The following is a 26,485-nucleotide window of genomic DNA, read 5'->3' as shown; positions in this document are numbered from 1 at the left end:
ATATACACACTGACGTGATGAAGATATGTACCAATGCCAGGGTGGTTATCGATGGTGACGTAACGATGACATGTTTCAGTGTCGGGTGGACTAAAGGTAATGCCCCTATGTATACATATGTAATCCGACACCACTTCCATAACAGGCATAAGTAATCATTACGTCATATGCTGGCATGGCATGGGACATACGGAAGCAGACCGTGCAGGTATGTTTTCCGTCATGCTACGAAGCATATGTCCCATCGTGACGAGTGATTTTGAGAGCTGTTTCAGAGTACAATACATTTAAGTCAATGAGGAGCATATTTTGAATGATCAATTCCTAATCACTGGAGAAATTATTTTTGATTTCTTGTCACATCATGGCAAGCAACCCAAACCTCTACCAAAGTTGTCTTCCACTTTAAAAATTATATTTTTTACAGCCTACCGTAAGTGATACCCCCATAACAGTTATTGCTATGGAGTATAATAGTATTTGTTCCTTCTTTTCAATAAAAACAAAATCATCAGGATACCAATTTTATCTGGATAGAGGGTAAACAAGTGGAAAAAAGAAGACATATGGAAGTTTAAACCCTATCTTTGAGAGGGGTTCTTTGGCTTGGCATCCCAGGGTTCCCACCTAAAAAACATTTTCTGTTCAGAACTGGAGATATTGGGAAACTCCTCGAAATATAGGTGATTAACTGATTATATTACCTATACATCATAATTTCTTATCTGTTTGTATGTTTTGTATTAGTGTAAATATGCAAAGTAATTATGTAATACTTGGAAATGGTGGTATTACATTTTTTGATATACTTTAAAAAAAAAATCCAAATCTTGTATTGTAATCTAAATATTATTAATGCCACTGGGGACTTACTTAACTGTTACGCAGGTAGTGCTTGTTCAGCGGAACTACAGATGACGGTGGTTTCGTCACGACCTGTATTGTCTGCCGGACCTCTAAGCAGACATGTTGGAGGCAGCAGCTCTGGTTTACAAAGAGTCTCTTAGGAGGATGAATGAGCAGCAATGAAAGCGAATTAAACCGCTAAGTTACACGCGATGTAATGTCTAAATAAGTAGATGAAATACTTGTCTTGCAGCGCCCACAATGGAGAGTGATATCTTGGACTCGCTAGAGCAAATTGGGTAAGCATCGACCACAGCTCGCTATTTAGCTTTCCTAGCTGATGTTAGCTTTTTAAGAAGTATCTAGCCCTCCAAGCAGAACCCAAATGCTACTGAAGTTTCTGACATTTGTTCGACCCAGTGCATTGGGTCCTGTTCCTCGTCGTCCATGCCACCTGATTAAAACATTTACTGGCTCATGTGTAATGTTAAAACGCCTCCCCGCGCTCTTTGACGATATTCTTCAGTATGAGGCTTTCTGAATATGTAAAGTATAAGTACACATACATACCTTTGCGAATATCTCCTGTGGCGCGAAAGCCGTTTAGTATTTTTAATATATGTTTGCCCGATTTGGAAGCTTGGATTCTTCTTGTTTATTGACACCTCATTGTACCGCCTATCTGGCTAGCTAGTGGCGCTATAGCTATGACACAGCAGATCAGAGGCAGGGACGTAGCCTCACAAGCCAACCGCACACCGGGAGGCGGTACAATAAACGGTAAACAAACAAGAAGAAATAAAGCGACCAAATCGGTCAAACAAAGATTAAAAATACTTAACGGCTTCCGCGCCACAGGAGATATTCGCACCGGGATGTATAGCTACTTAAAGTTACCGAATTCAGAATAACTCAAGGAAAATAATGGCGTCACATGCCGCGGGGCCTATTTTAGAGAGAATCTCCACATCCGCATTTAGGAATTTCCATACGAAAATACACTAGCGAGCAGGGACCCAACGTAAAACTAAAACAAAATATCAAAAAAGTTTTACGTAGGGTCCCGAAAGGGGCTAAGAAGTATCAAGACATCAACTGAACGACACTTCTCCCCAATTAACGTTTACGTTAACTAATAGGTCAATGGATTGGAGGCATGGTATTTGGATATGTAACGCTGGCTGTGTTGTGTATATGTAATAATAGTAATACCCTGGGTGTTTTGTTTAATCTGTTCTCCTGAACACTGTACAGTTATGATGGCCCCCTGCTGGAGGAAAATGCGCTTGCCAGAGCTGCAGAGGGCGGACTGTCCTCCCCTGAATATGTGAACCTATGCGCATGGCTCGCATCCAGGTTAAACAAGCTGTGTGACCTGGAGGAGAGCATCTCTTCTGGGCCAGGTGAGAGCCAGTTCTATATCAATTCACTTAAAGTAGCTTTATTGACATTAGCCCTAGAATGTCTGTGATCGTACATAGTACATTTCATGTATTACCAAATTCACAAAGAAAACCTAGCAGAGCCCTACGCACACGTATCAGTGAACATAGAAGAAATATCAGATGTGGCGACGAGCGAAATCCAGTCGCAGCCCATTTAAAAAAAATAGGACATAATATTTCCACTACTCCAATACTGGGGCATTGAAAAAGTAGAGAGACCTCAGAGACCCCCTCGGGGTGGTGACCACAATCGACTCCTACTATAGCCCCTCTCGGAACCCCCTGGGTCAGCCCAATCTATCGTGCCAAACCGGGCTGACCCATGGGGTCCCTGTGTGTTGATGTGTTTTCGTATGGAAATGATAGAACGCAGACATAAATACCGTCGGATACGTCGTTTCTGTGCCGTTTGAGGGCTTCTGTTCGTTTGAGTGATTCTGAGAACTTTAGTTTACAACGTACACCGCTGCGAATTCTCCTGTGCCGCGGAAGCCGTTAAGTATTTTTAATCTTTGTTTGACCGATTTGGTCGCTTTGAATCTTCTCTTCCTAACTTGTTTATTGACCGTTTATTGTACCGCCTCCCGCTGCGGGGTTGGCTTGTGCGTCCCTACGTTCCTGCCTCTGATCTGTCATAGCTATAGCCACTAGCTAGCCAGATAGGCGGTACAATGAGTTGTCAATAAACAAGGAAGGAAGAGAAGAATCAAAGCGACCAAATCGGTCAAACAAAAAATACTTAACGGCTTCCGCGGCACAGGAGAATTCGCAGCGGTGTACGTTGTAAACTAAAGTTCTCAGAATCAGAATCACTCAAACGAACAGAAGCACTCAAACGACACAGAAACGACGTATCCGAAGGTATTTATGTTTATTTATGTTTGCGTACCCGGGAGCGGTGGAATAGGACCCCATGGTACTGGGTCTCAAAAATGTCAGAAACTTCAGTACCATTGGGTTCTGACTTGTGGGGCTACTCCTACTCCAACATGAAGCTTTTTACAAATATACACTCAACACTATGGCGCCTCAAGGGCTTAATGAGGAATTTGATGTCAAACCATTTCTGGGTTAATTCATTCTTTCTTTTTATGTTTTATCTTTTTAACTTTTGTGTATTGTGTTATTGCCATTCTTTGTCCCTATGTTATGTCCTCATTATTTTGTACTGTAATTACAGTACCCTACTATATATTTTGCTATTATATTTTGGTCTCATCCTGTAGGCTGTATTTTTTATCCTTTGCAATGTTTTTATTTGGTTTGCAGCTTACCTTTAACTATGTCTGCACCTTTATACTTTTCTTTTGGGTTCTAAAAAGTTGGCCTTAGAGCCACTATTGTTCAATATATATATATATATATATATATATATATATATATATATAGAGAGAGAGAGAGAGAGAGAGAGAGTCCATAGCTTGACATGCCCTACATGCTGATTGCAGCCTCAACCTTTTAGATGCGGTGGGCGTGTCTAGCTTGATTTTCATCATTGCAACAGAGCTTGTTCCTTGTAGACCTGCCCATATGCTGTTGTATATAATACGCCTCTTGATGTTGTATACTCATACCTGACGAAGACCCACAGTGGTCGAAACGTTGTTACAAATAAATAATTTTCCTGGGAGCTATAATTCAGTGTGCGGACATCCCTTCCTTTTTCATTCCCAAATTCACAGCCATAGATCGGTTTCCCCTTTGTGACCTTTCTGTATTTTGGAAGGCGGTACCCTACGGTCCCTTGAAAGTCAATCCACTCTTCAATAGATGCAGCTGTACTACTGTCTGGTCACAGACAAATATAACGTCGCTTGAGTGTTGAGATGTTTCAAATATGCAAAAAGTAGCAGTTAAAACTTAAACGGCATTGCCGCTAAGTATTTTGAATCTATTTTTGAAATTTTGGCTTCTCCTCTCTTTCTCACTTCCCATGTCCTGCCTCCCGCACCACGACTGGCTAGCTGCACGTTGCTGTATCTGGGCTCAGACATTTTAGAAACACAGTTTTAAAGAGGAAACATGTCCACTTCTTATTTAGAAATTAACAAAAGCTAAAGATTGGGCCATAACAGGAGTTATTCAATAGACCCACGACACGACAGCATTATAAACATCAAGCATGCCATGTATGTGGTTGGCCACTAACTAGGATGTGCAGCTAGCCAGTCGCGAGGCGGGACATGGGAAGTTGGGAAGAGAGAATTTCAGAGAATCAAACATTTTTAAAATACTTAACAGTTCGCACAAGTTTCCACAGTCTCCTACTGCTACTTTATGCATCTTTTAAACATCTCATCAACACTCAAGAGACACTTTGTGTCCGTGACCAGACAGTGGTACAGCTGCGTCTATTGTAGAGTGGATTGACTTTCAAGGGACCCTAGGGTACCGCCCTCCATATACAGAAAAGGTAACCGAGGGTCCCGAAAGGGCCTAGATCTCTGCACGGTGTGTGTACTCGCCCAATAAATAATTCCTAAGACTTTGAGTCGGATACTGTCCTCTAGTTTCATATCCATTTGAAAGTTCTGGCAGAAAACGTTTGTTTAGTCAAATATCTCTACTTTTTCACGAGCAGCACAGGAATGACATTCAGTCGCGGTATGACTGATGGACTGAATTGATCAAACATTCCTTTGGGAAGCAAAAAAGTACTTTGCTGGTTTTATTTCTCTCTCTCTCTCTCTCTCTCTCTCTCTCTCTTATAGATGACGTGGAAGGTCTTAAGGTTGAGATGAGTGGTTTACTGAAAGAATTGCACTGTCCTTATGAAGGGGTTGTATCTGGGATTCTCCAGGGCAGTCTACACAACAGGGACCATGTAAAACTCATCTGTACGTACTAGTTATTGTTCCATACTGATGAAGTCACTGCACCAAGCAAATAGTAATTATTGGTTGGTAAGTTACTAATGCATGTCATCTTTTATTTTCTTCTTTCATAAAGTGTTTCTTTGCTCTGAGCTGCAAGCAGCACAGATAGTCAACAGCAAACGAGTCTCCAATAAACAACAAGGAAAGAGCACAGCACACCAGGACCTCCGGGCAATTTGTGAAACACTCAAGCTCTCAGAGCCAAAAGGAGAAATTGATGAAGGATTATTCTCTGAAGTAGAAAACAAGGTGTGTTTTCAAGTCCTGATATTCTTTTGGGAATAAATGGTATTTTTATTATATATCAGTGCACCTAGCACAACATGGTTTATGCCATCTGTAATTAAAGTCACAAATGTCTAAACTTAACCGTGTGTACGATTTTTAGATAAAGGCAATTCTTGAAGGTCTATCAAGTGGCCACATTGCAATGCCAGTCCTGAAGGAATCTCTCAGTAGTGAGCAATGGGTAAGTCGGATAAATCCTCTAACTTTATAGCCATGGCAAGTTCTTCATATCCATATATATTTGTCTGTATATAAGTATGCATTTGAACTTTCTATGGGTCCACAGGAGAAGCTACAAAGCATAAACACGCTCCTGTGTTCAGAGTACGAATGTCGGCGTAGAATGCTGATCAAGCGATTAGATGTCACCGTGCAGTCCTTTGGCTGGTCGGACAGAGCCAAGGCAGGTTTATCCCTGAAATTACCTGTTGTTTTTTACATGTGTAAAAAAAGAAAGTCTGTTCTTTCAACACCAATTCACCACCATTATTGCCACACATGCCACGTGTGCCTGTGCACAATCTGGGCTTGATTTATAATGGCTTTCCTACCACTGCATCAATCAATGTATCTCGTATTCTGTTTCTGTTGCACTGCGGACTGTAATCTGACACAGAAAGTGAAAAGAGCTGTAGGTCTGTTGGGTTTTTATAGAGGCATTGTGTGCATTACATTTTTCAATAGTAGCGCAACTTTATTTTGTACTTGTACTTAACAAATGTAATGTGGAACAAACACGAGACAGACTATTAATAGCATGACCTTCCTCTCTAATATTTAGCTTATAATAAGCTTAGTAATAAATTAGAAGTGCAGTTTGTGAACAAAGCCCTTTGCAATATATAAAAAATAAAGTAATACTATGTAATATTAGTTGGTGGTAGTAGTAGGGAGGAACGCTGAAATATTTATGCTGCAGGGCCCTAGTGCTGGGGACATTTTGTTAAGTGACAATGTGCTGTCAGAAACTGTATTTATTGACTGTAAAATACACATGCATTTCCAGTATATTTCTGGTGCTGTGTCACTTTGTTGCAAGTGTCAATTACCCCCCAAATACCTGTAAATAGTGTTTAAATAAGTTGTCAAGAACACATCACAGAATGATGAAAAAGAATTGCCAGTTAAAGATTAAATCAAAATGTACTTGTTTAACCCGATTTAGACCTGGTGTAACTTAAGTTTTTTTTAACTTTTAATGCCGGCTGCGCCCTCTGTGTCACATACACCTCTGTATCATTTTTTTATCAACATTTTTTACTTTTTATACGAATTTGAACATTTTCAGAGAACCTTAGGTTAGGTTTTAGGAGACGTTTTTAGGCCTCAGGTCTAAATGGGTTAATTGAAAAGGTTACACATGACTTAAATACAGACTTCTTTAAATGTACATTTAAGCTGCAGTATTTGTCTCCTGAAATGGCTTTAAAATAAATACTAAATCACTGCACTTGGTTAGGGTTAGGGGTTGCTTGTAAATATAGCTGGTTGTGGGTTTTTGGGCTTGTTTCGAAAGCGTAGTTGCTTTTTTGGGCTTGCTTGCTAATGCTGTTTAAACCAGTGTGAGCAGCTCTTCTCGCCATTTGTAAAACTTTGGTTACGTTCGTAACCCCCAGTTCCCAAACGTTCATATTTCATGGACCCCAAATGAATATGTATTTGTCCCTCCATAAACCCCCATCTAAAAAATATTCTGTGCCAGGGACCCCCGTACGAGATTTGTGATGTATTTCACATTTTATTTCCAGATTCTTTAAAAAACTTTGCGCCATGTGACGCGTTGTGAGCTTATACCTCAGCTATTTTCAAATAGCAGAGGGCCTACTATAGTCGCTTCTTTCATGGACATGGTTACTTCTTTCTCTCTGGCAAGACTGGTAATGATGCTTTATACTGTAGATGAGTGACATGGATGTGGCATGTAAACTGTATAGCTTAGGTCAGCGGTTCCCAAAGTGGGGTCCGGGGACCCCCACGGGTCCTTGATGTAGTTCCAGGGGGTCCCCAGCTAAATGATAGTTTGGAACCAAATCGACCCTTATGGGTCTAACTCTGAGAGGGTCAGGGTCCATTTGGTTCCATTTGTACACTCTCGGAGTTAAAATAACATTGATTTAACAATATAAATTGGGGGTCCCAGAGATAGAAATGCCATTAAATGGGGGTCTGTAGCCTAATGCATGTCAAACTGGGGGTCCTTGAAATGAAACGGGTTGAGAATCTAGAGCCGTACAAATCTTCTCTTATGGGGGTCTTTGGAATACCTTTTCAAATGGGTGGTCCACAGGAAATAAAGTGTCAATTTGGGGGTCCTTGACTTGAAAATGTTTGGGAACTTAGGTCTCTTCTTTTTTTTGTTAGGTGAAGGTGGACAGCATGGCAAGAGCTTACCAACCCAAGAGACATTCTCTGAGGCCACAGCCATCTGTGGGTATGGCAGAGCTACTTGCTGCCAGGCAGGACATCTGTAATGTGGTGAAAACCAGTAGTGGTTCCTCAAGGGAGGGAACTGCCTGCGCTGTCAACAAGGTACAAAGCCTATGTGTAAATGCTCCATTATAGTAGCGCAATTAACATTTTTTAATGTTTCTTTAACCACACCCTGGTGTCCCTGTTTTGAGCATGTCGGGTGAAAAGTCTAAAAAAAAATAGCCTGCACTGTGATGTTGTAGATCTGCTATTTCCGCCACGGGGCACGACAAAGTATAAATCTTATACACTTTACACAGGGCAATGTCTCATAGAATGTGTCAGTTGGTCAATTTACACATGGCATGAAAATTATCTTTGTAATATTTACATTTATAATAAATACAGTGGAATGGAATCTTTTGGAATCTGAGAAAGATTATCAGACTAATTATCTTAGCTGCTCTGTTAAAGAGCTGTTAAGCTTTGGTAGAATCTTTGGTTGCATAGCTACCTGGCCATGATGTAAGTATTGCACATGATTACGATTCAACAGTCCAGTCTGAAACCTCCTTTCATCTGGTCTTGCCCACAGATCCTAATGGGAAGAGTACCTGACAGAGGAGGCCGTCCATCCGAGATAGAAGCCCCACGTCCTGAGATGCCACCCTGGCAAAAAAGACAAGATGGTGGAGGTGGCTGGGGAGGACGTGGTGGAAGAGGAGGAGGAGGGGGGGGTGGTGGTGGTGGTTGGAGGGGGGGTGGTGGTGGTGGAGGAGGTGGCAGTTGGAGAGGTGCGGGTGGAGGTGGAGAATCATGGAACCATGGTGGACATGGGGGAAAGAGGGGGCGCTATCAGTATTGAAATCATTGGCTTTTTCTTTTGTAAATTATTATGCCAGACACAGTGTTGCATATGAACTGAACTCCATTTTTAGGTCTCTTCTGTAATACATTTGTTTTTATTGAATCTCAAAATCATGAAAGCAAAGATGGAATCGATGTCTGTGAAATATCTCCCACTTTTTGATGATTTTGTTGTTGTCCGATAGAAAGCTCCATCTCCATCCATATATCAACTTGTGTTTTTTCGAAAATGTATGGCCTACTTCATAGGAGTGTTGCTCAAAAGTAGTGAAAATAGCAGATCTACAAGCTCACGTGTTGTAGATTGGCCATTTTCACTTGAATCACAAAAAACATAATAAAAAGGAAAAGTCTTGGACATTCAATGTTTTGTTGCAGCACAATGGCATTTTAATCATATTATCCCGTAGTATTTTTTATAAAACAATATTTCTTAAAAAATGGACTAACTTTTATTAACTTTAAGTGCCCAGTCAGAACGTGAATCTGAGTAAACCACTCAATCTGAGAACTGATTGAACATTTTATTTCACAGTATGCAGAATGGGTACATTAAAAAAAATATATATATATATATAAAAGAATGGGTACATTTCAAACGAAAGTACAGGTAAATATAAAAATGTGTGTGTGTGTGTGTGTGTGTGCTGTTCTCTAAGTGGCCCTATCAATCTATGCTGCCTCCACTTGGCCGGACATTGACACTGCAAGGGCCTTGCTTGGGGAAAACCTGATGCGATTATATTGGCTGTTGGTGCGACGTCATGTCGAAAGAGATATTCAAAGGCTCTGGGTTTGAGTCCTACCAGAGTCGCTACATGATATATGTAAGGTTGGGTTAAAATATTTTTTTTATAAAACCCCTAAACCATCTTTCAGATTGGGCTGTACCAAACCAGATATGAAAAACAAAGATACATCACATAATGTTAAAGTCTCTGTGGTGCAATAGTCTTACTGGGCTCACTTATTACACACAAAGACCCCCAGGAAAGTGTTCTAAATCTTCTAAAGGTCATTAACACACACATATATCTATATATATTAAAGGGATATTGTCCCTTTAATTCTCTGACAGTAGCCTACTCCATTATGGGAATGCACTAGGGAAATGTTCAGGTTTATGTCTGTAAAACACTGAATGTATCCCTCGGATTACACCCACACAATGCCAGAAACTTGAACCTGTCTCCTTCTGCTCACTGCCACTCTATCCATTCACCTATGGCTGTCTACCTATTCCTTGTGGTTCTCAAACATTTTCATGTGAAGGACCCCCAAATTGATATGTATTTGGTCGCATACCCCCATGTGAAGAGATGTAGTGCCAGATTTATATTTAAAACTTAAAGACTTGGTCGGTAGTCCAAGCCTGGCAGTGTGCAACGGGTTTGACTCCTAATCCCGACGGCCTTTACTGCATGTCACCCCCCATCTCTCTCCTCATTTCCTGTCAGCCTACTGTCTTTCCCTCTATAAAAAATATGAAATAAAGGTGAAAGCCACAAAAAAACATATATTTTTAAAGTATCCAAAATACATACATTGTCAGAGGTCAGAGCCAGGAATTAAACCTGCAACCTTGTTTCATAGGTAGGCCATTACTCCAGTGAGCCATTGCAGCTCACTCATTTAAGGGAGCATGGTGGCACAGTCGGTAGGGCTGTCGCCTCACAGCAAGAAGGTCCTGGGTTCGATTCCTGCTGGGGACGCTGTGGGTTCTGGGGTCGTGTTCCCTCCTCCGCATCAGTGCACTTTTCTGAGGCGGGGTTGGCGAAACGGCCCTAAACTACCTCCCCCTGGCGAGCCGGGGTGCCTGATGGAGGGGAAAGGAACTGGTTGGAATAACGTGTTCCTTCCATGCGCTACGTCCGGCCGGGGAAATTCCCCCCTGTCAGGTGAAAAGAAGCAGCTTGGACTCCTCATACATAGAAGGAAGCATGAGGTGAGTCTGCTGCCCCCCAGGAGGAAGTGCAGTGCTCAGGATAACATTAGTTAATTGACACTCGGTGAAAAAAACAGGTTGCAAAATCGTGGGATAAAAATGATAAAGAGAAAGATATCTTGAGATGTATTTGGTGAGTATAGTTAGTTAAAGAAGAAGGAAAACTATGACTGAACAGCCAACATGGTGGCTCAATGTGATAGGACACTGTCTAGATCAGAATGTCATGGGTTTTCGTTTACTTTTTGTCTTTTTTCTTTCCGTATAGTCTTGTCAGTTGTGTATGTTTCTTCCTTCAATAAAAATTAAGTGAAAAAAAAAAAGAATGTCATGGGTTTAACTCTTCCTGGATGTTTACTCTGAATCTAGTTTTGAATACTTTGCTCCAGAAACCACACGTAAAAGCTCTAAAGAAACGTTTGTAAATGGAGGTGCCGTAGACAAGCGGGTAGGACGTGGCTATACTGGCTAGTGGCCACATAGGTTACGTTACCTTGGCTTGTACCGAGGTACATGGCCAAAGCAGGTTCAAGGCCAGCCGGGAACCGAAGCCGAACCGAAGAACCTCCAACTGAAGCCATTACTCCTCGACGTACTTACCCTGAGTGTACTGGGATGCAAATTAAACAAGCCCAAATTGATGAAATCAATTAATTACCAGCTGCATTATTAGTTCCAATTTCTTCTCTGTATCGTTCCAATTTCACACATGAGCACACCACTCGTGCAGTACTAGGCTAGACTCACACTTAACATGGACAGATCCTGTTGTTGTTCACACACACACACACACACACACACACACACACACACACACACACACACACACACATAAACAGACACAGATATATACATGTCATATAATAGCACAATTCTGGAGATATAATGCAGTAGCAGCTGGTAATTAATTGATTTGCATAAATTCTTGTTTTTGTTATTATATCAAAGTCCATGACTTTCGTAATATTATTACCAGCAGCTTTTATATGTGTGGTGGTGGTGGTCCACAGAATTTAAAAAAATAGCAAATCTACAAGCTCCCAACGTGTGAAGATATGAATATGATGCAGTGTGAGACTGGTGATTTCATTTGTATTGGCGGCCAAAGCACAACCGATTGTTTTAATTCAAAGTGGTAGTATATATTCTGTGAAATGTGTATCGTCATTCCGTGTATCTACAAACTCCAACTGTTGCGTCCACATGCAGCGAGTTGTGAGCTTGCAGATGGTCATGCTGACAATGTGCGCGCGTGAACTTGTATTAGCCTACATTATAACGTGACATTTATTATACAGCACTCACGCAGTTGGTTTGATTGACAGCCGAACACAATTGACATGTCAATCTGGTGGTCCCCGAGGAGTTCGGCGCAGGTAATCCACTCTCCGCGAGTACAGTCACTGTCTGAGACTCAAATGTGTTACTGTCTGTTACCCATTAAATCAGCGAGGTTTTTTTACCCCCTCAATGTCGCAACTGATCAGCGAGTTTTTTTGCCCCCTCAATGTCTATTAGTTGGCTCTGGGACATCATGGCTAATGGCTGGGAAGCGTAGGCGCGTCACTGCATGGCAGGCGAAATAGGCAAAGCGAACTATCTACTCGTAATACTTAGGCACAAACAAAATATTGTCGAAGAACAATGTTGATGTAACTAAGAGATTCGCTGCGTGAGCTATATTTTATATACAGAGATTTAGAAGGAATAAGCAAAATCGTGAGCCGACATTTCCTCCTTCCGTGAGTTTCTCTTCTCCTCATCTCCTGCGGACAGTGGACTAGAGGGAGATTAACCTCGCATCACCAGGCTTTCCACCGCCTCGGAGGAAAGCCTGGTCTCTGTTTCAAAAGTCCATATGATCCGGGCTGGGGCCGGATGATGGTTACGTCATGTTGTAGTATTGTTTTGTAGTCGCCAGACAGGATGAACAGGCGGCGGCAACTTCCTTTTCCCTCTCAATAAAAGCTCTCGTAAGCGAGAGCTTTTATTGAGAGGGAAAAGGAAGTTGTCGCCGCCTGTTCTTCCTGTTTGTTGTAGGCAAACCATTGCCTACAACATGACGTAAGCATATCATCCGGCTCCAGCCCGGATCATATACCGAAATGAAATGGTGCCCAGGCTAGAGGGAGATGAGATCACACTGTGGAGTGGGCGTGGCTTCCAATTTCACGCATGCACACACGGTAGTCCTACATACTTAAACCTACCAACCACATTCTAGCCTACTTAGGTTCATCTTACGGTGGACATGTTTGCCTGAAAAGGAATCTTTGAAAGGTGTCATAGTTTTAGAAATATAGTGCTTTCAAATTTGAGACTTTTAACATGGGACTCAATGGCAGATTTTGGCACGTCAAGAAATCACTTTCACCTAGAAACTCCATTCACACTTTTTATTATTCAGCTTACTGTGGAGACACATGCTGGAACGTTTTACTTTGAAATGTTTTGTAGTTTCTGAGTTATTTAACTTAAACGCCCAATGCATTCTCTATGGCAATAGCACAAACTTTGGCATGCTACTAGTCCTACATACTTAAAACTACCAACCCCATTCTAGCCTACTTAGGTTCATCTTACGGTGGACATGTTTGCCTGAAAAGGAATCTTTGAAAGGTGTCATAGTTTTAGAAATATAGTGCTTTCAAATTTGAGATTAGATTTTTTTTTTCAAATCCTCAAAAATGATGAAAAACGGCGTGCTATAGTATGCCGTACGATATGGGCTATAGCCCATGGTCCAAAATGATGAAAAACGAGGATAAAACAAAAAAAATCAAAAATTCAAAAAACGATGGGCTATAACCCATCGTTTTTTTTAAATTTTCAAATCCTCAAAAATGATGAAAAACGGCGTGCTATAGTATGCCGTACGATATGGGCTATAGCCCATGGTCCAAAATGATGAAAAACGAGGATATTATTTTTTTCAAAAATTAAAAAAAAACAATGGGCTATAACCCATCGGTTTTTTAATTTTTAAATTTTTTACAAATCCTCAAAAATGATGAAAAACGGCGTGCTATAGTATGCCGTACGATATGGGCTATAGCCCATGGTCCCAAATGATGAAAAACGAGGATAATATTTTTTTCAAAAATTAAAAAAAACAATGGGCTATAACCCATCGTTTTTTTTTTCATTTTTTCATTTTTTCCAAATCCTCAAAAATGATGAAAAACGGCGTGCTATAGTATGCCGTACGATATGGGCTATACCCCATGGTCCAAAATGATGAAAAACGAGGATATTCTTTTTTTCAAAAATTAAAAAAAACAATGGGCTATAACCCATCGTTTTTTTAATTTTTTAATTTTTTACAAATCCTCAAAAATGATGAAAAACGGCGTGCTACAGTATAGTATGCCGTACGATATGGGCTATAGCCCATATCCTTGCGGTGTATAGCGGTGTATGAGAATGGGTGTTGCGGAGGATGAGAGCATTCCTCTCATCCTCCGCAACACAATGCATTCTCTATGGCAATAGCACAAACTTTGGCATGCTACTAGTCCTACATACTTACACCTAGCAACCCCATTCTAGCCTACTTAGGTTCATCTTACGGTGGACATGTTTGCCTGAAAAGGAATCTTTGAAATGTTTCATAGTTTTAGAAATATAGTGCTTTCAAATTTGAGACATTTAACATAGGGCTCAATGGCAGCTCTATAGGCACGTCAAAAGTAACTTTCACCTAGAAACTCCATTCACACTTTTTATTATTCAGCTTACTGTGGAGACACATGCTGGAACTTTTTTTTTTTTTTATGTTTTGTAGTTTTTGAGTTATTTAACTTAAACGGCCAATGCATTCTCTATGGCAATAGCACAAACTTTGGCATGCTACTAGTCCTACATACTTACACCTAGCAACCCCATTCTAGCCTACTTAGGTTCATCTTACGGTGGACATGTTTGCCTGAAAAGGAATCTTTGAAATGTTTCATAGTTTTAGAAATATAGTGCTTTCAAATTTGAGACATTTAACATAGGGCTCAATGGCAGCTCTATAGGCACGTCAAAAGTCACTTTCACCTAGAAACTCCATTCACACTTTTTATTATTCAGCTTACTGTGGAGACACATGCTGGAACTTTTTTTTATTTTTATGTTTTGTAGTTTTTGAGTTATTTAACTTAAACGGCCAATGCATTCTCTATGGCAATAGCACAAACTTTGGCATGCTACTAGTCCTACATACTTACACCTAGCAACCCCATTCTAGCCTACTTAGGTTCATCTTACGGTGGACATGTTTGCCTGAAAAGGAATCTTTGAAATGTTTCATAGTTTTAGAAATATAGTGCTTTCAAATTTGAGACATTTAACATAGGGCTCAATGGCAGCTCTATAGGCACGTCAAAAGTCACTTTCACCTAGAAACTCCATTCACACTTTTTATTATTCAGCTTACTGTGGAGACACATGCTAGAACTTTTTTTTATTTTTATGTTTTGTAGTTTTTGAGTTATTTAACTTAAACGGCCAATGCATTCTCTATGGCAATAGCACAAACTTTGGCATGCTACTAGTCCTACATACTTACACCTAGCAACCCCATTCTAGCCTACTTAGGTTCATCTTACGGTGGACATGTTTGCCTGAAAAGGAATCTTTGAAATGTTTCATAGTTTTAGAAATATAGTGCTTTCAAATTTACAATGGGGCTCAATGGCAAAAATGATGAAAAACGGCATGCTATAGTATGCCGTACGATAATGGATTATATAGCCCATGGTCCAAAATGATGAAAAACGAGGATTAATGTTTTTTTCAAAAATAAAAAAAAACAATGGGCTATAACCCATCGTTTTTTTCATTTTTTCATTTTTTACAAATCCTCAAAAATGATGAAAAACGGCGTGCTATAGTATGCCGTACGATATGGGCTATAGCCCATGGTCCAAAATGATGAAAAACGAGGATAATATATTTTTCAAAAATAAAAATAAACAATGGGCTATAACCCATCGTTTTTTTTTCATTTTTTCATTTTTTCCAAATCCTCAAAAATGATGAAAAACGGCGTGCTATAGTATGCCGTACGATATGGGCTATAGCCCATGGTCCAAAATGATGAAAAACGAGGATATTCTTTTTTTCAAAAATTAAAAAAAACAATGGGCTATAACCCATCGTTTTTTTAATTTTTTAATTTTTTACAAATCCTCAAAAATGATGAAAAACGGCGTGCTACAGTATAGTATGCCGTACGATATGGGCTATAGCCCATATCCTTGCGGTGTATAGCGGTGTATGAGAATGGGTGTTGCGGAGGATGAGAGCATTCCTCTCATCCTCCGCAACACAATGCATTCTCTATGGCAATAGCACAAACTTTGGCATGCTACTAGTCCTACATACTTACACCTAGCAACCCCATTCTAGCCTACTTAGGTTCATCTTACGGTGGACATGTTTGCCTGAAAAGGAATCTTTGAAATGTTTCATAGTTTTAGAAATATAGTGCTTTCAAATTTACAATGGGGCTCAATGGCAAAAATGATGAAGAACGGCGTGCTATAGTATGCCGTACGATATGGGCTATAGCCCATGGTCCAAAATGATGAAAAACGAGGATAATATATTTTTCAAAAATTAAAAAAAACAATGGGCTATAACCCATCGTTTTTTTTTCTTTTTTTCCAAATCCTCAAAAATGATGAAAAACGGCGTGCTATAGTATGCCGTACGATATGGGCTATAGCCCATGGTCCAAAATGATGAAAAACGAGGATATTCTTTTTTTCAAAAATTAAAAAAACAATGGGCTATAACCCATCGTTTTTTTAATTTTTTAATTTTTTACAAATCCTCAAAAATGATGAAAAACGGCGTGCTACAGTATAGTATGCCGTACGATATGGGCTATAGCCCATATCCTTGCGGTGTATAGCGGTGTATGAGAATGGGTGTTGCGGAGGATGAGAGCATTCCTCTCATCCTCCGCAACACAATGCATTCTCTATGGCAATAGCACAAACTTTGGCATGCTACTAGTCCTACATACTTACACCTAGCAACCCCATTCTAGCCTACTTAGGTTCATCTTACGGTGGACATGTTTGCCTGAAAAGGAATCTTTGAAATGTTTCATAGTTTTAGAAATATAGTGCTTTCAAATTTACAATGGGGCTCAATGGCAAAAATGATGAAGAACGGCGTGCTATAGTATGCCGTACGATATGGGCTATAGCCCATGGTCCAAAATGATGAAAAACGAGGATAATATATTTTTCAAAAATAAAAAAAAACAATGGGCTATAACCCATCGTTTTTTTTTATTTTTTTCCAAATCCTCAAAAATGATGAAAAACGGCGTGCTATAGTATGCCGTACGATATGGGCTATAGCCCATGGTCCAAAATGATGAAAAACGAGGATATTCTTTTTTTCAAAAATTAAAAAAACAATGGGCTATAACCCATCGTTTTTTTAATTTTTTAATTTTTTACAAATCCTCAAAAATGATGAAAAACGGCGTGCTACAGTATAGTATGCCGTACGATATGGGCTATAGCCCATATCCTTGCGGTGTATAGCGGTGTATGAGAATGGGTGTTGCGGAGGATGAGAGCATTCCTCTCATCCTCCGCAACACAATGCATTCTCTATGGCAATAGCACAAACTTTGGCATGCTACTAGTCCTACATACTTACACCTAGCAACCCCATTCTAGCCTACTTAGGTTCATCTTACGGTGGACATGTTTGCCTGAAAAGGAATCTTTGAAATGTTTCATAGTTTTAGAAATATAGTGCTTTCAAATTTGAGACATTTAACATAGGGCTCAATGGCAGCTCTATAGGCACGTCAAAAGTCACTTTCACCTAGAAACTCCATTCACACTTTTTATTATTCAGCTTACTGTGGAGACACATGCTGGAACTTTTTTTTATTTTTATGTTTTGTAGTTTTTGAGTTATTTAACTTAAACGGCCAATGCATTCTCTATGGCAATAGCACAAACTTTGGCATGCTACTAGTCCTACATACTTACACCTAGCAACCCGAATCTAGCCTACTTAGGTTCATCTTACGGTGGACATGTTTGCCTGAAAAGGAATCTTTGAAATGTTTCATAGTTTTAGAAATATAGTGCTTTCAAATTTACAATAGGGCTCAATGGCAAAAATGATGAAAAACGGCGTGCTATAGTATGCCGTACGATAATGGGCTATAGCCCATGGTCCAAAATGATGAAAAACGAGGATTAATGTTTTTTTCAAAAATTAAAAAAAACAATGGGCTATAACCCATCGTTTTTTTAATTTTTTAATTTTTTACAAATCCTCAAAAATGATGAAAAACGGCGTGCTATAGTATGCCGTACGATATGGGCTATAGCCCATGGTCCAAAATGATGAAAAACGAGGATATTATTTTTTTCAAGAATTAAAAAAAACAATGTGCTATAACCCATCGTTTTTTTCATTTTTTCATTTTTTCCAAATCCTCAAAAATGATGAAAAACGGCGTGCTATAGTATGCCGTACGATATGGACTATAGCCCATGGTCCAAAATGATGAAAAACGAGGGTATTCTTTTTTTCAAAAATTAAAAAAAACAATGGGCTATAACCCATCGTTTTTTTTCATTTTTTCATTTTTTCCAAATCCTCAAAAATGATGAAAAACGGCGTGCTATAGTATGCCGTACGATATGGGCTATAGCCCATGGTCCAAAATGATGAAAAACGAGGATTTTTTATTTTTCAAAAAACGATGGGCTATAACCCATCGTTTTTTTTATTTTTTTCAATTCCTCAAAAATGATGAAAAACGGCGTGCTATAGTATGCCGTACGATATGGGCTATAGCCCATGGTCCAAAATGATGAAAAACGAGGATAATTATTTTTTTCAAAATTCAAAAAACAATGGGCTATAACCCATCGTTTTTTTAATTTTAACTTTTTTTTTCAAATCCTCAAAAATTATGAAAAACGGCGTGCTATAGTATGCCGTACGATATGGGCTATAGCCCATGGTCCAAAATGATGAAAAACGAGGATATTCTTTTTTTCAAAAATTAAAAAAAACAATGGGCTATAACCCATCGTTTTTTTCATTTTTTCATTTTTTCCAAATCCTCAAAAATGATGAAAAACGGCGTGCTATAGTATGCCGTACGATATGGGCTATAGCCCATGGTCCAAAATGATGAAAAACGAGGATTAATGTTTTTTTCAAAAATTAAAAAAAACAATGGGCTATAACCCATCGTTTTTTTATTTTTTTCATTTTTTTCAAATCCTCAAAAATGATGAAAAACGGCGTGCTATAGTATGCCGTACGATATGGGCTATAGCCCATGGTCCAAAATGATGAAAAACGAGGATATTATTTTTTTCAAAAATTAAAAAAAACAATGGGCTATAACCCATCGTTTTTTTCATTTTTTCATTTTTTCCAAATCCTCAAAAATGATGAAAAACGGCGTGCTATAGTATGCCGTACGATATGGGCTATAGCCCATGGTCCAAAATGATGAAAAACGAGGATATTCTTTTTTTCAAAAATTAAAAAAAACAATGGGCTATAACCCATCGTTTTTTTCATTTTTTCATTTTTTCCAAATCCTCAAAAATTATGAAAAACGGCGTGCTATAGTATGCCGTACATGGTCCAAAATGATGAAAAACAAGGATAATATATTTTTCAAAAATTAAAAAAAACAATGGGCTATAACCCATCGTTTTTTTTTCATTTTTTCATTTTTTCCAAATCCTCAAAAATGATGAAAAACGGCGTGCTATAGTATGCCGTACGATATGGGCTGTAGCCCATGGTCCAAAATGATGAAAAACGAGGATATTCTTTTTTTCAAAAATAAAAAAAAACAATGGGCTATAACCCATCGTTTTTTTAATTTTTTAATTTTTTACAAATCCTCAAAAATGATGAAAAACGGTGTGCTATAGTATAGTATGCCGTACGATATGGGCTATAGCCCATATCCTTGCGGTGTATAGCGGTGTATGAGAATGGGTGTTGCGGAGGATGAGAGCATTCCTCTCATCCTCCGCAACACAATGCATTCTCTATGGCAATAGCACAAACTTTGGCATGCTACTAGTCCTACATACTTACACCTAGCAACCCCATTCTAGCCTACTTAGGTTCATCTTACGGTGGACATGTTTGCCTGAAAAGGAATCTTTGAAATGTTTCATAGTTTTAGAAATATAGTGCTTTCAAATTTGAGACATTTAACATAGGGCTCAATGGCAGCTCTATAGGCACGTCAAAAGTCACTTTCACCTAGAAACTCCATTCACACTTTTTATTATTCAGCTTACTGTGGAGACACATGCTGGAACTTTTTTTTTTTTTTATGTTTTGTAGTTTTTGAGTTATTTAACTTAAACGGCCAATGCATTCTCTATGGCAATAGCACAAACTTTGGCATGCTACTAGTCCTACATACTTACACCTAGCAACCCCATTCTAGCCTACTTAGGTTCATCTTACGGTGGACATGTTTGCCTGAAAAGGAATCTTTGAAATGTTTCATAGTTTTAGAAATATAGTGCTTTCAAATTTACAATGGGGCTCAATGGCAAAAATGATGAAAAACGGCGTGCTATAGTATGCCGTACGATAATGGGCTATAGCCCATGGTCCAAAATGATGAAAAACGAGGATTAATGTTTTTTTCAAAAATTAAAAAAAACAATGGGCTATAACCCATCGTTTTTTTCATTTTTTCATTTTTTCCAAATCCTCAAAAATGATGAAAAACGGCGTGCTATAGTATGCCGTACGATATGGGCTATAGCCCATGGTCCAAAATGATGAAAAACGAGGATATTATTTTTTTCAAAAATTAAAAAAAACAATGGGCTATAACCCATCGTTTTTTTCATTTTTTCATTTTTTCCAAATCCTCAAAAATGATGAAAAACGGCGTGCTATAGTATGCCGTACGATATGGGCTATAGCCCATGGTCCAAAATGATGAAAAACTAGGATATTCTTTTTTTCAAAAATTAAAAAAAACAATGGGCTATAACCCATCGTTTTTTTCATTTTTTCATTTTTTCCAAATCCTCAAAAATGATGAAAAACGGCGTGCTATAGTATGCCGTACGATATGGGCTATAGCCCATGGTCCAAAATGATGAAAAACGAGGATATTCTTTTTTTCAAAAATTAAAAAAAACAATGGGCTATAACCCATCGTTTTTTTCATTTTTTCATTTTTTCCAAATCCTCAAAAATGATGAAAAACGGCGTGCTATAGTATGCCGTACGATATGGGCTATAGCCCATGGTCCAAAATGATGAAAAACGAGGATAATATATTTTTCAAAAATTAAAAAAAACAATGGGCTATAACCCATCGTTTTTTTTTCATTTTTTCATTTTTTCCAAATCCTCAAAAATGATGAAAAACGGCGTGCTATAGTATGCCGTACGATATGGGCTGTAGCCCATGGTCCAAAATGATGAAAAACGAGGATATTCTTTTTTTCAAAAATAAAAAAACAATGGGCTATAACCCATCGTTTTTTTAATTTTTTACAAATCCTCAAAAATGATGAAAAACGGCGTGCTACAGTATAGTATGCCGTACGATATGGGCTATAGCCCATATCCTTGCGGTGTATAGCGGTGTATGAGAATGGGTGTTGCGGAGGATGAGAGCATTCCTCTCATCCTCCGCAACACAATGCATTCTCTATGGCAATAGCACAAACTTTGGCATGCTACTAGTCCTACATACTTACACCTAGCAACCCCATTCTAGCCTACTTAGGTTCATCTTACGGTGGACATGTTTGCCTGAAAAGGAATCTTTGAAATGTTTCATAGTTTTAGAAATATAGTGCTTTCAAATTTGAGACATTTAACATAGGGCTCAATGGCAGCTCTATAGGCACGTCAAAAGTCACTTTCACCTAGAAACTCCATTCACACTTTTTATTATTCAGCTTACTGTGGAGACACATGCTGGAACTTTTTTTTATTTTTATGTTTTGTAGTTTTTGAGTTATTTAACTTAAACGGCCAATGCATTCTCTATGGCAATAGCACAAACTTTGGCATGCTACTAGTCCTACATACTTACACCTAGCAACCCCATTCTAGCCTACTTAGGTTCATCTTACGGTGGACATGTTTGCCTGAAAAGGAATCTTTGAAATGTTTCATAGTTTTAGAAATATAGTGCTTTCAAATTTGAGACATTTAACATAGGGCTCAATGGCAGCTCTATAGGCACGTCAAAAGTCACTTTCACCTAGAAACTCCATTCACACTTTTTATTATTCAGCTTACTGTGGAGACACATGCTGGAACTTTTTTTTATTTTTATGTTTTGTAGTTTTTGAGTTATTTAACTTAAACGGCCAATGCATTCTCTATGGCAATAGCACAAACTTTGGCATGCTACTAGTCCTACATACTTACACCTAGCAACCCGAATCTAGCCTACTTAGGTTCATCTTACGGTGGACATGTTTGCCTGAAAAGGAATCTTTGAAATGTTTCATAGTTTTAGAAATATAGTGCTTTCAAATTTACAATAGGGCTCAATGGCAAAAATGATGAAAAACGGCGTGCTATAGTATGCCGTACGATAATGGGCTATAGCCCATGGTCCAAAATGATGAAAAACGAGGATTAATGTTTTTTTCAAAAATTAAAAAAAACAATGGGCTATAACCCATCGTTTTTTTAATTTTTTAATTTTTTACAAATCCTCAAAAATGATGAAAAACGGCGTGCTATAGTATGCCGTACGATATGGGCTATAGCCCATGGTCCAAAATGATGAAAAACGAGGATATTATTTTTTTCAAGAATTAAAAAAAACAATGGGCTATAACCCATCGTTTTTTTCATTTTTTCATTTTTTCCAAATCCTCAAAAATGATGAAAAACGGCGTGCTATAGTATGCCGTACGATATGGACTATAGCCCATGGTCCAAAATGATGAAAAACGAGGGTATTCTTTTTTTCAAAAATTAAAAAAAACAATGGGCTATAACCCATCGTTTTTTTTCATTTTTTCATTTTTTCCAAATCCTCAAAAATGATGAAAAACGGCGTGCTATAGTATGCCGTACGATATGGGCTATAGCCCATGGTCCAAAATGATGAAAAACGAGTATATAATTTTTTTCAAAAATTAAAAAAAACAATGGGCTATAACCCATCGTTTTTTTCATTTTTTCATTTTTTCCAAATCCTCAAAAATGATGAAAAACGGCGTGCTATAGTATGCCGTACGATATGGGCTATAGCCCATGGTCCAAAATGATGAAAAACGAGGATTAATGTTTTTTTCAAAAATTAAAAAAAACAATGGGCTATAACCCATCGTTTTTTTAATTTTTTAATTTTTTACAAATCCTCAAAAATGATGAAAAACGGCGTGCTATAGTATGCCGTACGATATGGGCTATAGCCCATGGTCCAAAATGATGAAAAACGAGGATAATATTTTTTTCAAGAATTAAAAAAAACAATGGGCTATAACCCATCGTTTTTTTTATTTTTTCATTTTTTCCAAATCCTCAAAAATGATGAAAAACGGCGTGCTATAGTATGCCGTACGATATGGACTATAGCCCATGGTCCAAAATGATGAAAAACGAGGGTATTCTTTTTTTCAAAAATTAAAAAAAACAATGGGCTATAACCCATCGTTTTTTTCATTTTTTCATTTTTTCCAAATCCTCAAAAATTATGAAAAACGGCGTGCTATAGTATGCCGTACATGGTCCAAAATGATGAAAAACAAGGATAATATATTTTTCAAAAATTAAAAAAAACAATGGGCTATAACCCATCGTTTTTTTTTCATTTTTTCATTTTTTCCAAATCCTCAAAAATGATGAAAAACGGCGTGCTATAGTATGCCGTACGATATGGGCTGTAGCCCATGGTCCAAAATGATGAAAAACGAGGATATTCTTTTTTTCAAAAATAAAAAAAAACAATGGGCTATAACCCATCGTTTTTTTAATTTTTTAATTTTTTACAAATCCTCAAAAATGATGAAAAACGGTGTGCTATAGTATAGTATGCCGTACGATATGGGCTATAGCCCATATCCTTGCGGTGTATAGCGGTGTATGAGAATGGGTGTTGCGGAGGATGAGAGCATTCCTCTCATCCTCCGCAACACAATGCATTCTCTATGGCAATAGCACAAACTTTGGCATGCTACTAGTCCTACATACTTACACCTAGCAACCCCATTCTAGCCTACTTAGGTTCATCTTACGGTGGACATGTTTGCCTGAAAAGGAATCTTTGAAATGTTTCATAGTTTTAGAAATATAGTGCTTTCAAATTTGAGACATTTAACATAGGGCTCAATGGCAGCTCTATAGGCACGTCAAAAGTCACTTTCACCTAGAAACTCCATTCACACTTTTTATTATTCAGCTTACTGTGGAGACACATGCTGGAACTTTTTTTTATTTTTATGTTTTGTAGTTTTTGAGTTATTTAACTTAAACGGCCAATGCATTCTCTATGGCAATAGCACAAACTTTGGCATGCTACTAGTCCTACATACTTACACCTAGCAACCCCATTCTAGCCTACTTAGGTTCATCTTACGGTGGACATGTTTGCCTGAAAAGGAATCTTTGAAATGTTTCATAGTTTTAGAAATATAGTGCTTTCAAATTTACAATGGGGCTCAATGGCAAAAATGATGAAAAACGGCGTGCTATAGTATGCCGTACGATAATGGGCTATAGCCCATGGTCCAAAATGATGAAAAACGAGGATTAATGTTTTTTTCAAAAATTAAAAAAAACAATGGGCTATAACCCATCGTTTTTTTCATTTTTTCATTTTTTCCAAATCCTCAAAAATGATGAAAAACGGCGTGCTATAGTATGCCGTACGATATGGGCTATAGCCCATGGTCCAAAATGATGAAAAACGAGGATATTATTTTTTTCAAAAATTAAAAAAAACAATGGGCTATAACCCATCGTTTTTTTCATTTTTTCATTTTTTCCAAATCCTCAAAAATGATGAAAAACGGCGTGCTATAGTATGCCGTACGATATGGGCTATAGCCCATGGTCCAAAATGATGAAAAACTAGGATATTCTTTTTTTCAAAAATTAAAAAAAACAATGGGCTATAACCCATCGTTTTTTTAATTTTTTCATTTTTTCCAAATCCTCAAAAATGATGAAAAACGGCGTGCTATAGTATGCCGTACGATATGGGCTATAGCCCATGGTCCAAAATGATGAAAAACGAGGATATTCTTTTTTTCAAAAATTAAAAAAAACAATGGGCTATAACCCATCGTTTTTTTCATTTTTTCATTTTTTCCAAATCCTCAAAAATGATGAAAAACGGCGTGCTATAGTATGCCGTACGATATGGGCTATAGCCCATGGTCCAAAATGATGAAAAACGAGGATAATATATTTTTCAAAAATTAAAAAAAACAATGGGCTATAACCCATCGTTTTTTTTTCATTTTTTCATTTTTTCCAAATCCTCAAAAATGATGAAAAACGGCGTGCTATAGTATGCCGTACGATATGGGCTGTAGCCCATGGTCCAAAATGATGAAAAACGAGGATATTCTTTTTTTCAAAAATAAAAAAACAATGGGCTATAACCCATCGTTTTTTTAATTTTTTACAAATCCTCAAAAATGATGAAAAACGGCGTGCTACAGTATAGTATGCCGTACGATATGGGCTATAGCCCATATCTTTGCGGTGTATAGCGGTGTATGAGAATGGGTGTTGCGGAGGATGAGAGCATTCCTCTCATCCTCCGCAACACAATGCATTCTCTATGGCAATAGCACAAACTTTGGCATGCTACTAGTCCTACATACTTACACCTAGCAACCCCATTCTAGCCTACTTAGGTTCATCTTACGGTGGACATGTTTGCCTGAAAAGGAATCTTTGAAATGTTTCATAGTTTTAGAAATATAGTGCTTTCAAATTTGAGACATTTAACATAGGGCTCAATGGCAGCTCTATAGGCACGTCAAAAGTCACTTTCACCTAGAAACTCCATTCACACTTTTTATTATTCAGCTTACTGTGGAGACACATGCTGGAACTTTTTTTTATTTTTATGTTTTGTAGTTTTTGAGTTATTTAACTTAAACGGCCAATGCATTCTCTATGGCAATAGCACAAACTTTGGCATGCTACTAGTCCTACATACTTACACCTAGCAACCCCATTCTAGCCTACTTAGGTTCATCTTACGGTGGACATGTTTGCCTGAAAAGGAATCTTTGAAATGTTTCATAGTTTTAGAAATATAGTGCTTTCAAATTTGAGACATTTAACATAGGGCTCAATGGCAGCTCTATAGGCACGTCAAAAGTCACTTTCACCTAGAAACTCCATTCACACTTTTTATTATTCAGCTTACTGTGGAGACACATGCTGGAACTTTTTTTTATTTTTATGTTTTGTAGTTTTTGAGTTATTTAACTTAAACGGCCAATGCATTCTCTATGGCAATAGCACAAACTTTGGCATGCTACTAGTCCTACATACTTACACCTAGCAACCCGAATCTAGCCTACTTAGGTTCATCTTACGGTGGACATGTTTGCCTGAAAAGGAATCTTTGAAATGTTTCATAGTTTTAGAAATATAGTGCTTTCAAATTTACAATAGGGCTCAATGGCAAAAATGATGAAAAACGGCGTGCTATAGTATGCCGTACGATAATGGGCTATAGCCCATGGTCCAAAATGATGAAAAACGAGGATTAATGTTTTTTTCAAAAATTAAAAAAAACAATGGGCTATAACCCATCGTTTTTTTAATTTTTTAATTTT

General features: G+C 38.2%; 1 protein-coding gene across 1 annotated transcript; it reads left to right on the top strand.

Annotated features, from left to right (window-relative positions):
* Nucleotides 1-961: 961 nt before the first annotated feature.
* fam98b (family with sequence similarity 98 member B) lies at nt 962-9,096 on the top strand. Its single transcript, XM_083791979.1, has 8 exons — nt 962-1,145; nt 2,101-2,249; nt 5,003-5,128; nt 5,241-5,416; nt 5,556-5,636; nt 5,742-5,858; nt 7,817-7,984; nt 8,460-9,096. Exons 1-8 carry the CDS (start codon nt 1,108-1,110, stop codon nt 8,727-8,729), a joined length of 1,125 nt encoding a protein of 374 aa, XP_083648105.1. The 5' UTR covers nt 962-1,107; the 3' UTR covers nt 8,730-9,096.
* The last annotated feature ends 17,389 nt before the right edge of the window (nt 9,097-26,485 follow it).

The sequence above is a fragment of the Protomyctophum parallelum genome (assembly GCF_964188405.1).
Source record: "Protomyctophum parallelum genome assembly, chromosome: 20".
NCBI lineage: Eukaryota > Metazoa > Chordata > Actinopteri > Myctophiformes > Myctophidae > Protomyctophum > Protomyctophum parallelum.
This window is presented reverse-complemented; position numbering and strand designations above follow the sequence as displayed.

Bases quoted from the DNA above. Each gene is read 5' to 3' on its own strand.
- fam98b (XM_083791979.1), top strand. From the start codon at position 1,108: ATGGAGAGTGATATCTTGGACTCGCTAGAGCAAATTGG. The intron at 1,146-2,100 runs GTAAGCATCGAC...AACACTGTACAG, and splicing joins GACTCGCTAGAGCAAATTGG to TTATGATGGCCCCCTGCTGG. The intron at 5,859-7,816 runs GCAGGTTTATCC...TTTTTTTGTTAG, and splicing joins GCTGGTCGGACAGAGCCAAG to GTGAAGGTGGACAGCATGGC.